Here is a 12645-nt window from a genome sequence, read left to right on the forward strand (position 1 = left end):
ACCTCTATTAATAATATTGGTTTATAAAGTAATGGTCTATCTAACCTGGAATATAATCACCAGGAAGGTCACACTAGAAATCTAGTATGCACTCTAAAGTAGGGTAATTAACTGGGCCGAGACACTAAAGGTACAAAGAGAAGAATGGAAGTGTGTGAACTGCAAATGCACCTGGGCAGTGTAGACAAGCTTTCGACTTTCATTTCTCATAATGCTATGGAAGACAAAGAAGATAAAAAATTTAGTAGGAAATAAAGCAAACTTGCTTCTAGTCGACAAGATGTGCCTAACATATTACTATATTTAGTCTGAAATTATGAGAACATAGAAATTTTTGAACAAAAGGATAACCTGAAAGGGACAGTGGTTCTTGTTATGATTTGAGTGTCATGTGTCTGCCACAGATTTCTCTACTGGGGTTTGGTGGTAGACTGAGGAGCTACGGGGGCATGTGCCCCATAGAGTAGGGATGGGGGCATGATCCTGAGGGCTTTACCCCTTTGGCACATTAATAATATATGCTGGACGTGGGTAAGGGGTAGGGAGCCGGCTTTCCTGAAGGAAGTAGCCACTGAGTAGTCATTTGCTGAGTAGGCATCCACAGTTGCTCCTCCTTTCTCACCTCTTCTGCTCATCAGACACCATGCTGAGGTCCTGTGCTACAGGACACCACCAACAATGTGAAGCTTCACGATGCACCCAGCATCAAGGAAGCCGAAGATCATGCCTGGGACCTTTAAGACTGTAAACGAACACACGTCTTTCTTCTATAAATTAATTTTTCCATCATTTTGTCACAGCAAAGCAAAGTCTGACTGATGTCCTCCCACTTGTTACAATCCCAGAAGGGACGGGAGGGGAGTATAGTTCAAAGAGTCATGCTCCAAATAAATGAGAAACCTCGCAACTGGTTTTGCATTTTCTCTCTAGTACCTTTTACATTCTAAATCCTCATTTGTGTGTGTGTGTGTGTGTGTGTGTGTGTGTGTGTGTGTAATATAGAGCAATTAGGAAAAGTTATTCAATAAAGCAAGGAGACCTTACATTTAGGTACTAGGCACTGTATCTTCTTAACCAAACAGTTCAATTAAAAGCCAAGTAATATTACAACTTAAGGAGACATGTATACATGTCAAGTAGGTGTGTGAATGACATGTCTCAGTGAGCAATGTACTTGCCACTCGGTTTGAGGATTTGAGTTTGACCCCTGGTATCCACATGATAGAAGGAAAGAATCAAATCTGCCAAGCTGTTGTCTAATTTCTACACCTGGGCCACAGTACTCCATCCACCCAAAATAAATGTAATTAAATCTCAAATGTAAAAAAAAAAGGCAGATGTCACATAGAATTGATGACTTCATCATCTTTCCATGTTAATCAAAGACGAGATATTAACAGTATATTTTTGATTTGGGGGAAATAAAGGGCATTCTAATATTTAATGCTGTCACTTAATATCCTGTAATAGAAACATGAGTTTGGCCCTTTGAGTTAGTTGTAGAATCTAAGGTGTGGGTCCCGTGCCATCTCACCAGCTTATTACATGAAAAGATACTCTAAGTTCCCTTTACATATATTTTGTAAGTCAGAGTCCTGAAACAAAAAGAAACCATGCAAGAAGCAGCACAAGACTTGGATGCTGTGGCAAAAATATTTTTAAAGCATGCAACATATTTTTCTTTGACATTGGATATCTTATAAAACCAAACAGACATTTAAAATGCAATTTAGATATCATATTTTATGGTCATCAATGATGTCAAATTAGAACAGGTATTACATACTCAATGCCCAGGTCTGAAGTGTTTAAGAAAGCTTGCTCTGTTAAATGCAGTCTGTCTCTAGGGAAATTAGGTATTGACTGCATGCCTCAGTGAGTAGAAAAATCTACAAAAATCCATATTACACATTGATCCAAATATTGCTTCTTAACATCACTAAGAATGCAACAAATTCTAAAACAGTGTCTTTGACATACATATAATTCTCTTTAATTATCTTGCAACAAGAACAAAGTATGTCAGTGTTCGTACATGCTAGTTTTTATGGAGCGAAAAATTAATAATGAAGAACGAGCCTAATGTTCTTATCCTAGTTTTACATTGAATGAAGCAAGTCAGTGGCAGAAACCACCCTGAGGTCACAGAGTTTAGCAGAGCAAGTCCATGTTTAAAAGTCACAGCATTCATCAGCAATCCCGGGAATTATCTTCTTTCCATTCGTCCTTTTGTCCTTCCATCTCATCTTGGTATGCCTTTTTGCGTAGCTTTTGGGTTTTAGTGAGCTTCTTAGCACGCCTGACCTTTTTCTTTCCTTCCCTTTCACCTACACTCTCTCTATGTGAAGAAGAGTTAGAAAACATGGAGGGACAAGGACTAAACAGATCATTAGACACTATGTGCTCAGTGTCTAGATAACCACTAGGAGAGTCCAGGAGGTCAGTAGGCGGCCTGCTCAGGGTGCACACCCCTTCCTGACTACACACAGGTAGACTTGCTGTGTGGAAAACACTGGCAACTGCAGTTTCTGTTTCCCAGTCATAATTCGTCTCGATTCTTGTTGCTTTCTTTTGCAGTGCTTTCTCCCCTGGACTGAAGTAGGAAAGTATTTTTCTGATCTTAAACCACACAGTGGCTGTTAATAGTAAACATCTGAATATTTATAGATCTTATTTTTCCATTTTCATACAGGATTTGAACCCTTTTGTTCTGGTTTCTGAATACAGCAAATTATTAGTTCATTTCTAACAAAATTCTAAGGTGAAATGCCTTATTTTGCAAAATTTAATGGGAAATATTAGGAACAAATACTGTTACTTCATGTATCCAATCTTCTATTTTTATATACCAGAACCAATACACATACATTTAGCAAATACATGGATATACATCAACATATGTGTAGACATGTGGACATACAGATATGTATTTAAAAAATGTTAATATGCTAAATGCATGAAAAAAATTTACTGTTTCAAAGGAAAGCTGGACCATCTGTGATTAAATGAATACTCATTCAAGCATAAGACTTCCCTGCAACTATCAACATCATTCACCTGTCTCTTTCCTTTATATTTCTTTCAGGATTCCGCACCATCTCTATGATCATGCTGAGCCAAATCTTCTCCCCAAGCCCCAGAGTGGTGAAATTTATGTGTACCAAGCAATGCATAGCATGCCTGGGAAGAGGAAAGTTTGAGAAGAGAACAGAGATTGTTTTAGATATTTTATAAAGACAAAAAAGTACTGTGTAAAATTAACTAAAGGACACTCAGAAATACTGGGGTTTAGGCTTTGGTTAAAACAACACACAGCCATTCTACTCCTCTTCTTAAAAGTGAATGGTCCCTTCCACAGAATCAGCATTAGAACATTAGGATCAATGCTTGAGAATCTGTGTGATGAGTTTCCAGGCATAGCACTAGGTAAGAAGTCTGTCTGTATCTCTGAAGATTCTGTTTTATATCCTAAGTTAGTTTGGCAAAAGTTCTTCCACTCACCGAGCATGAGAGAACAAGGTTACAGTGCACCACTGCCTGGGCTGGAGATGAACTCATGGTTAAGGACATTTACTGCTCTTGCAGAGGACACAGGGTTGGTTCCCAGCATCCATACAGTGGTTAATAGCCATCCAGAACTCCAGCTCCTAGTGATCCCACGCCCTTTTATGACCTTTGGGGGCTCCAGGCATGCATGCACACAGTTACATGTAGGCCAAACTCATATACAGAAAATAAATAAATCTAAATAAACTGTTTAAAAAGTGCCACTATCAATCATCACTTTGTTTCCATATTTCCTAATTTAACCAAATCCAAGTAACATTTTACCTTTAAGTGTTAACTACATTATTAACAATATAACTGATAAAAGTTACACAATACTGATCTTTTCCTTACTTGAGAATTCTTTACAATGTTATGATTTCTTTTACTCTGTTCCAGAGTATAAAAGCTAACTTGTGATTCAGAAACTGTCTCCTGACAATCTTCCTAGAAGAAGGTGGCACACAGTCAACACACCAGCTCCACCTTCTTGATGGCCTTCCTTAAAAGTCTCTGGATTTTAATTGCTCTGCAAAATGATCAACACCCTCTGTATTACATGGTCAATGGTCCTTTTAATAGGAAAGGCAATAATGTACAGTTGTTTGCACCAACTAAAACTCATTAGAAAGTATTAGTTTAGGGTAAGAGTTCAACTACCATTACCAGTCTACATGTCTCATTCATGTTCAGTGAAGATGATTTCTTTCAGAGCTGCTTAAAAATGATCTGTTTAGTTTACCAAATCTGACAATACTTTTATAAACAAAGTTTGCAAAGAATATAATTTTGAAAGCCCAAGTTTTTTTAATAATCGCCATTTTTCACTAGCATAACATTAGAATTGACTTTTTGTCTTGCTGACAGAGCAACTAGGAAAGTACAGTTGCACTGAGTATATTGATTGTGAGCAAAGCAGCCATCAGTGGGACTCAGCACCATATATTTTCAATATTGACCTCCTACTTCCTTTTCCATGGCTTTCTGGGTTGGCTATTGGATTTAGACTGCAGAGTAATAAACAGCTAAGGTTTAATTAATGGTAAATGAATACAAGACATAGGTTATGACTTTAACTAATTAGGGAATTGTTGAATTAAGTCTGCCTTGGAATGCAAGGCAGTACAATCAATATCCAATAAAAGGGCTATGTATGTAATTTACCTGCAAATGTGTTTCCAATACCATCAAAGTGAGTTTAAATAAGTAAGATCTATGAAAGGCGACTAGGAGAGATTTCCCAAGTTAACACTTTGGGGGTTCAGAAGATACTGCCATTGTTGAGAGAGTATCTCTTTCAAGGCTCTGAGAAGTACACAAAACAAGATAATGCATGACCACCACTGCCTCTGATGCCCCCTCAGCATACTCTAGCAGCCTCACATATAGTCACATACCTGTGACTCCCCACACTAAGGAAAGTCAGACTTTGCTCCTTTCTCAAGAGTCACACACTCTTTCTAGTCACATGGTTTCTGATTTTTGTCAGATATTTACTGAGATAACAGGACTTCACCATTTTCTACAAAAATCTTCCCAGAGTGCTCACCCTTCAGCCTGAGCATGCAATGGTCATCTCAGGTAACAGCTTCAACACTCTCAATTTAAACATCCTCCTGAAATAAAAAAACATGAAACAGAAAAGAGAGTCCTACCCACTCCTTTGTGTGCATCCAAACTTGTAAACTCTATTGTCCCATTATGGCCCTTTCTGGGATCTTCCTGATACTGTTTGTGGTTCCCATTGGGACAATATCTGTAGGAAAGTCCATAGTCTGCAAGATAAACCTGGAAGAGATGGAGAAGCCAATAAATAATACTTTGCTTTCTGAAGATATGACCTTTATAATTAAGTCTTCAGAAACTTTTAAGTTGTAGGCCAGTGCAAAGCCCTCACCACCAAACCTAAAGATACCTGAGACCACCTGTAACTCACATGGCAGGAGAGAGTCACCTTCTGCAAGTTGTCTTCTGACATCCTAACCTCCACACGTGCACTATGGTACAAGCAAGCACGCACACACACACACACACACACACACACACACACACACACACACACCACAAAATAATCAATGAATCGTACAGTTTAAATATGCACTTACATGGCAGGAGAGAGTCACCTTCTGCAAGTTGTCTTCTGACATCCTAACCTCCACATGTGCACTATGGTACAAGCAAGCACACACACACACACACACACACACACACACACACACACACACACACACACACACCACAAAATAATCAATGAATTGTACAGTTTAAATATGTTTTAAATAGGAACTTGAAAGTTAAGAGAAACTTCAGACTTAGGTCAACTCTTCATTAAGCCTCATGGGAGATGAAATACACACTAGAAAGCAGGACAAGTAACTTTGTAACTTAAACCCTTGCTTAATCATCTGCTCAGTTTGAACCTTGCTCCTAACTGCCTTCCCTTTAGGTAGTCATCCAGATTCCTGAGACCACCACATACTTTTTTCATCTGTTTTCACATAGGTTACAAGGCTCTGCCTTTTAAGAATTCATTTTCTGAAACTTAAAACCATGCTAAGTGCAGAGGGCAGAGTAGATGAGCACAAATGTTCTTCCATCAGGAGCATTTTAAGTCTCTACTGTAGGAGGTTGACACTAGAGAGCAGCCTGGCAGAGGTAATATAGGAAACAGAAAACAAGAAATAACCCCCGCCCCAAACCATCCTGTGGCTTGTAGTTAAGAATGGAATATCAAGGTATGTGTGCTGGACATTCAGAGCAGCCCAGCTCATTGCCACTGTTCTCCTGGGAAGCCACTCCGACTTTGAACAGGTTCGTCATGCAAAAAAAACAGACTACTGTTAGGATCAGAGAGTAATTCACAAAAACTCTCCTCTGGTTACTTCAGTGACAGAGAGGTTTTAAGGGCACAGTATACCCCATAGGAAGAACTGTTTCGTCACACATATCTGTGGTCAAATAGAGGAGTGTTCCACAGATCTCAAATACATTTTACCACACCCACCAGACCTTATTAAAAACAGTTTCAACTTAACAACATAATACTTCATATGTATTTCTTTAACATTTAGCAATTTGTGAAATGTTTCAAAATGTAGTTTCAAGACAGTAGAGTATTAGAACCTTCATTTAAAAATAGAAAATCTATTGAAAGAAAATTTAGTATATAGATATTAGTTTCTTCAAAGTTTCATTCCAGAATATGTCAAATAGAAGATATTTGGAATTTCTTGTCTTTAAACAATTTTTTTGTTAAATATTTTCCTCATTTACAATTCAAATGGTATTCTGAAAGTCCTCTACATCCTCCCACCCTCGCCCTTCTCCCAAACCCACCCACTCCTGCTTCCTGGCCATGGCGTTTTCCTGTACTGGAGCATATTACTTCACAAGACCAAGCTTTCCTCCCAATGATAGCCGACTAGGCCATCTTCTGCTACACATGCAGCTAGAGACGTGAGTTCTCGGGGAACTGGTAGGTTCGTATTGCTGTTCCTCCTATAGGGTTGCAGACTCCTTCAGGTCCTTGGGTACTTTCTCTAGCTCCTCCATGGGGGCCCAGTATTCCATCCAATAGATGATGGTGAGCATCCAGTTCTCTAGTTGCCAGGTACTGGCATAGACTCAAAAGAGACAGCTATATCAGGGTCCTGTCAGCAAAATCTTTCTGGCATATACAATAGTGTCTGGGTTTGGTGGTTGTTTATGGGATGGATCCCTGGGTGGGGCAGTCTCTGGATGGTCCTTCCATCCACCTCAGCTCCAAACTTTGTCTCTGTAACTCCCTCCATGGGTATTTTGTTTCCCATTCTAAAGAGGAACGAAGTATCCACACTTTGGTCTTCCTTCTTCTTGAGTTTCATGTGTGTTGCAAATTGTATCTTGGGTATTCTATGTTTCTGGGCTAATATCCACTTATCAGTGAGTGCATGTCATGTGAGTTCTTTTGTGATTGGGTTACCTCACTCAGGATGATATCCTCTGGATCCATCCATTTGCCTAAGAATTTCATAAATTCATTGTTTTTAATAGCTGAGTAGTACTCCATTGTGTAAGTGTACCACAATTTCTGTATCCATTTGTCCGTTGAGGGACATCTGGGTTCTTTCCAACTTCTGGCTATTATAAATAAGGCTGCTATGAAAATAGTGGAGCATTTGTCCTTATTAAAAGTTGGAAAATCTTCTGAGTATATACCAAAGAGGTATTGCTGAATCCTCCAGTAGTACTATGTCCAATTTTCTGAGGAACCGCCAGACTGATTTCCAGAGTGGTTGTACAAGCCTATGATCCCACCAGCAATGGAGGAGTTTTCACCTTTCTCCACATCCTCACCAGTATCTGCTGTCACCTGAATTTTTGATCTTAGCAATTCTGACTGCTGTGAGGTAGAATCTCAGTGTTGTTTTGATTTGCATTTCCCCAATGATTAAGGATGTTGAACATTAGCAGGGCATAGTGGCATACCCCTTTAATCCCAGCACTCAGGAGGCAGAGGCAGGCAGGTTTCTGAGTTTGAAGCTAGCCTGCTCTACAGAGTGAGTTCCAGGACAGCCAGGGCTACACAGAGAAACCCTGTCTCAAAAACCAAAACAAACAAACAAACAAACAAACAAAACAAAACAAAAAACCAAACCAACCAAACAAAAAGGATGTTGAATATTTCTTCAGGTGCTTCTCAGCCATTTGGTATTCCTCAGTTGAGAATTCTTTGTTTAGCTCTGAGGCCCATTTTTAATGGGGTTCTTTGATTTTCTGGAGTCCATTTTCTTGAGTTCTTTATATATATTAGATATTAGTTACCTATCGAATTTAGGATTGGTAAAGATCCTTTCCCAATCTGTTGATGGCCTTTTTGTCTTATTGAAAGTGTCTGTTGCCTTACAGAAGCTTTGCAATTTTATGAGGTCCCATTTGTTGATCCTTGATATTACAGGACAAGCTATTGTTGTTCTTTTCAGGAATTTTTCTGCTGTGCCCATATCTTCAAGGCATTTCCACACAATCTCCTCTATAAGTCTTGGTGTCTCTGGTTTTATGGGGAGTTCCTTGATCCAAATAGACTTGAGCTTTGTACAAGGAGATAAGAATGGATCAATTTGCATTCTTCTACATGATAAATGCCAGTTGTGCCAGCACCATTTGTTGAAAATGCTTTTTTTTTCCACTGGATGCTTTTAGCTCCTTTGTCAAAGATCAAGTGACCATCGGTGTGTGGGTTCATTTCTGGGTCATCAATTCTATTCAGTTGATCCACCTGTCTGTTGCTATACCAGTACCATGCAGTTTTTATCACAATTGCTTTGTAGTACAGCTTGAGGTCAGGCATGGTGATTCCCCCAGAGGTTCTTTTATTGTTGAGAATAGTTTTTGCTATCCTAGTTTTTTTTGTTATTAGAGATGAATTTGCAAATTGCTCCTTCTAACTCTGTGAAGAATTGGGTTGAAATTTTCATGGGGATTGCATTGAATCTGTAGATTGCTTTCAGGAAGCTAGTCATTTTCACTTTATTAATCCTGCCAATCCATGAGCATGGGAGATCTTTCCATTTTCTGAGATCTTTGATTTTTTTCTTCAGTGACTTGAAGTTCTTTTTTTTTTTAATTAGGTATTTTCTTCATTTACATTTCCAATGCTATCCCAAAGGTCCCCTATACCCCCCTCCCTACTCCCCTCCCCACCGACTCCCACTTCTTGGCTTTGGCGTTCCCCTGTACTGAGGCATATCAAGTTTGCAAGACCAATTGGCCTCTCTTTCCAATAATGGCGGACTAGGCCATCTTCTGATATCCCTTTAGCTCCTTGGGTACTTTCTCTAGCTCCTCCACTGGGGGCCCTGTGAACCATCCAGTCAGCATCCACTTCTGTGATTGCTAGGCCTGGCATAGCCTTACAAGAGACAGCTATATCTGGGTTCTTTTAGCAAAATCTTGCTAGTGTATGAAATGGTGTCAGCATTTGAAGGCTAATTAAGTGATGGATCCCCAGGTATGGCAGTCTCTAGATGGTCCATCCTTTCATCTCAGCTCCAAACTTTGTCCCTGTAACTCCTTCCATGGGTGTTTTGTTCCTAATTCTAAGAAGGGGCAAAGTGTCCACACTTTGTTCTTCATTCTTCTTGAGTTTCATGTGTTTTGCAATTTGTATCTTATACCTTGGGTATTCTAAGTTTCTGGACTAATATCCACTTATCAGTAAGTATATGACATGTGAGGTCTTTTGTGATTGGGTTACCTCATTCAGGATGATGCCCTCCAGGTCCATCCATTTGCCTAGGAATATCATAAATTCATTCTTTTTAATAGCTGAATAGTACTCCATTGTGTAAATGTATCACATTTTCTGTATCCATTCCTCTGTTGAGGGGCTTCTGAGATCTTTCCAGCTTCTGGCTATTATAAATAAGACTGCTATGAACATAGTGGAGCATGTGTCCTACTTACCAGTTGGAACGTCTTCTGCATATATGCCCAGGAGAGGTATTGCAGGATCCTCCAGTAGTACTATGTCCAATTTTCTGAGGAACCACCAGACTGATTTCTAGAGTGGTTGTACAAGCTTGCAATCCCACCAACAATGGAGGAGTGTTCCTCTTTCTCCACATCCTCCCCAGCATCTGCTGTCACCTGAATTTTTGATCTTAGCCATTCTGGCTGGTGTGAGGTGGAATCTCAGGCTTGCTTTGATTTGCATTTCCCTGATGATTAAGGATGCTGAACATTTTTTCATGTGCTTCTCAGACATTTGGTATTCCTCAGGTGAGAATTCTTTGTTTAGCTCTGAGCCCCATTTTTTAATGGTGTTATTTGATTTTCTGGAGTCCACCCTCTTGAGTTCTTTATATATATTGGATATTAGTCCCCTATCTGACTTAGGATAGGTAAAGATCCTTTCCCAATCTGTTGATGGCCTTTTTGTCTTATTGACAGTGTCTGTTGCCTTACAGAAGCTTTGCAATTTTATGAGGTCCTATTTGTCAATTCTTGATCTTAAAGCACAAGCTGTTGCTGTTCTGTTCAGGAATTTTTCCCCTGTGCCCATATCTTTGAGGCTTTTCCCCACATTATCCTCTATAAGTTTCACTGTCACTGGTTTTATGTGGAGTTCCTTGATCCACTTTGATTTCACCTTAGTATAAGGAGGTAGGAATGGATCAATTCGCATTCTTCTACATGATACCCGCCAGTTGTGCAAACACTATTTGTTGAAAATGCTGTCTCTTTTCCAATGGATGGTTTTAGCTCCCTTATCAAAGATCAAGTGACCATAGGTGTGTGGGTTCATTTCTGGGTCTTCAATTCTATTCCATTCGTCTACTTGTCTGTCACTATACCAGTACCATGCAGCTTTTATCACAATTGGTATGTAGTACAGCTTTAGGTCAGGCATGGTGTTTCCATCAGAGGTTCTTTTATCCTTGAGAAGAGTTTTGGCTATCCTAGGTTTTTTGTCATTCCAGGTGAATTTTCAGATTGCCCTTTCGAATTCATTGAAGAATTGAGTTGGAATTTTGATGGGGATTGCATTGAATCTGTAGATTGCTTTTGGCAAGATAGCCATTTTTACTATATTGATCCTACCAATCCATGAGCATGGGAGATCTTTCCATCTTCTGAGATTTTCTTTAATTTCTTTCTTCAGAGACTTGAAGTTCTTATCATACAGATATTTCACTTCCTTAGTTAGAGTCACACCAAGCTATTTTATATTATTTGTGAATATTGTGAGGGGTGTTGTTTCCCTAATTTCTTTCTCTGCCTGTTTAACCTTTTTGTAGATAAAGGCCAATGATTTGTTTGAGTTAATTTTATATCCAGCTACTTCAGTGAAGCTGTTTATCAGATTTAGGAGTTCTCTGATAGAATTTTTAGGGTCAGTTATATATACTATTATATCATCTGCAAATAGTGATATTTTGACTTCTTCCTTTCCAATTTGTATCCACTTGATCTCCTTTTGCTGTCTAATTGCTCTGGCTAGGACTTCAAGTACTATATTGAATAGGTAGGGAGAAAGTGGGCAACCTTGTCTAGTCCCTGATTTTATTGAGATTGCTTCCAGCTTCTAACCATTTACTTTGATGTTGGCTATTGGTTTGCTGTATATTACTTTTATTATGTTTAGGTATGGGCCTTGAATTCCTAATCTTTCCATGACTTTTATCATGAAAAGATGTTGGATTTTGTCAAATGCTTTCTCAGTATCTAAGGAGATGATCATGTGGGTTTTCTCTTTGAATTGGTTAATATAGTGGATTAGGTTGATGGATTTCCATATATAAAACTATCCCTGCATCTCTGTGATGAAGTCTACTTGACCAGGTTGGATGATCATTTTGATGTGTTCTTGGATTCCATTTGTGAGGATTTTATTGAGTATAAATGGTCTGAAATTCTCTTCCTTTCTCCAGTCTTTATGTGGTTTAGGTATAATAGTAATTGTAGCGTCATAGAATGAATTGGGTAGAATACCTTCTCTTTCTATTTTGAGGAATAATTTGAGGAGAATTGGAATTAGATCTTCTTTGAGCCAATTGTGGTGGCTCAAGTTTTTAATCCCAGCATTCGGAAGGTAGAGGTAGGTGAATTTCTGAGTTCGAGGCCACCCTGGTCTATAAAGTGAGTTCCAGGACAGCCAGTGCTATACAGAGAAACCCTGTCTCGTAAAACCAAAAAAAAAAAAAAAAAAAAAAACATAAAATTTGAGATATTCTTTGAAGGTCTGATAGAACTCTGCACTAAACCCATCTGGTCCAGTGGGGGTTTTTTGTTTGGGAGATGAATAGTGACAGCTTCTATTTCTTTAGGGGAAATGGGACTGTTTAGATTATTAATCTGATCCTGATTTAACAATGGTACCTGTTATCTGACTAGGAAATTGCCCATTTCATCCAGGTATTCCAGTTTTGTTGAGTATAGCCTTTTGTATTAGGATCTGATGATGTTTTGGATTTCTTCAGCTTCTGTTGTTATGTCTCCCTTTTCATTTCTGATTTTGTTAATTAGGCTATTCTCCCTATGCCCTCTAGTTAGTCTGGCTAAGAGTTTATCTATCTTGCTGATTTTCTCAAAGAACCAGCTCCTGGTTTGGTTGATTCT

The 12645-nt window shown here is 38.9% G+C and overlaps 1 protein-coding gene across 5 annotated transcripts in view; it reads right to left on the bottom strand.

Annotated features, from left to right (window-relative positions):
* Vrk2 (vaccinia related kinase 2) overlaps positions 1-12645 on the bottom strand; it is a 122615-nt gene that overhangs the window by 22318 nt on the left and 87652 nt on the right. For all 5 annotated transcript variants that reach the window (XM_030246291.1, XM_011243748.2, NM_001252447.1 and 2 more), the window contains one exon: positions 5202-5334. In XM_030246291.1, the coding sequence (XP_030102151.1) occupies positions 5202-5334 (133 nt within the window). The remainder of the gene's footprint in view (positions 1-5201; positions 5335-12645) is intronic.

This window comes from Mus musculus, chromosome 11 (genome assembly GCF_000001635.26).
Source record: "Mus musculus strain C57BL/6J chromosome 11, GRCm38.p6 C57BL/6J".
Taxonomy (NCBI): domain Eukaryota; kingdom Metazoa; phylum Chordata; class Mammalia; order Rodentia; family Muridae; genus Mus; species Mus musculus.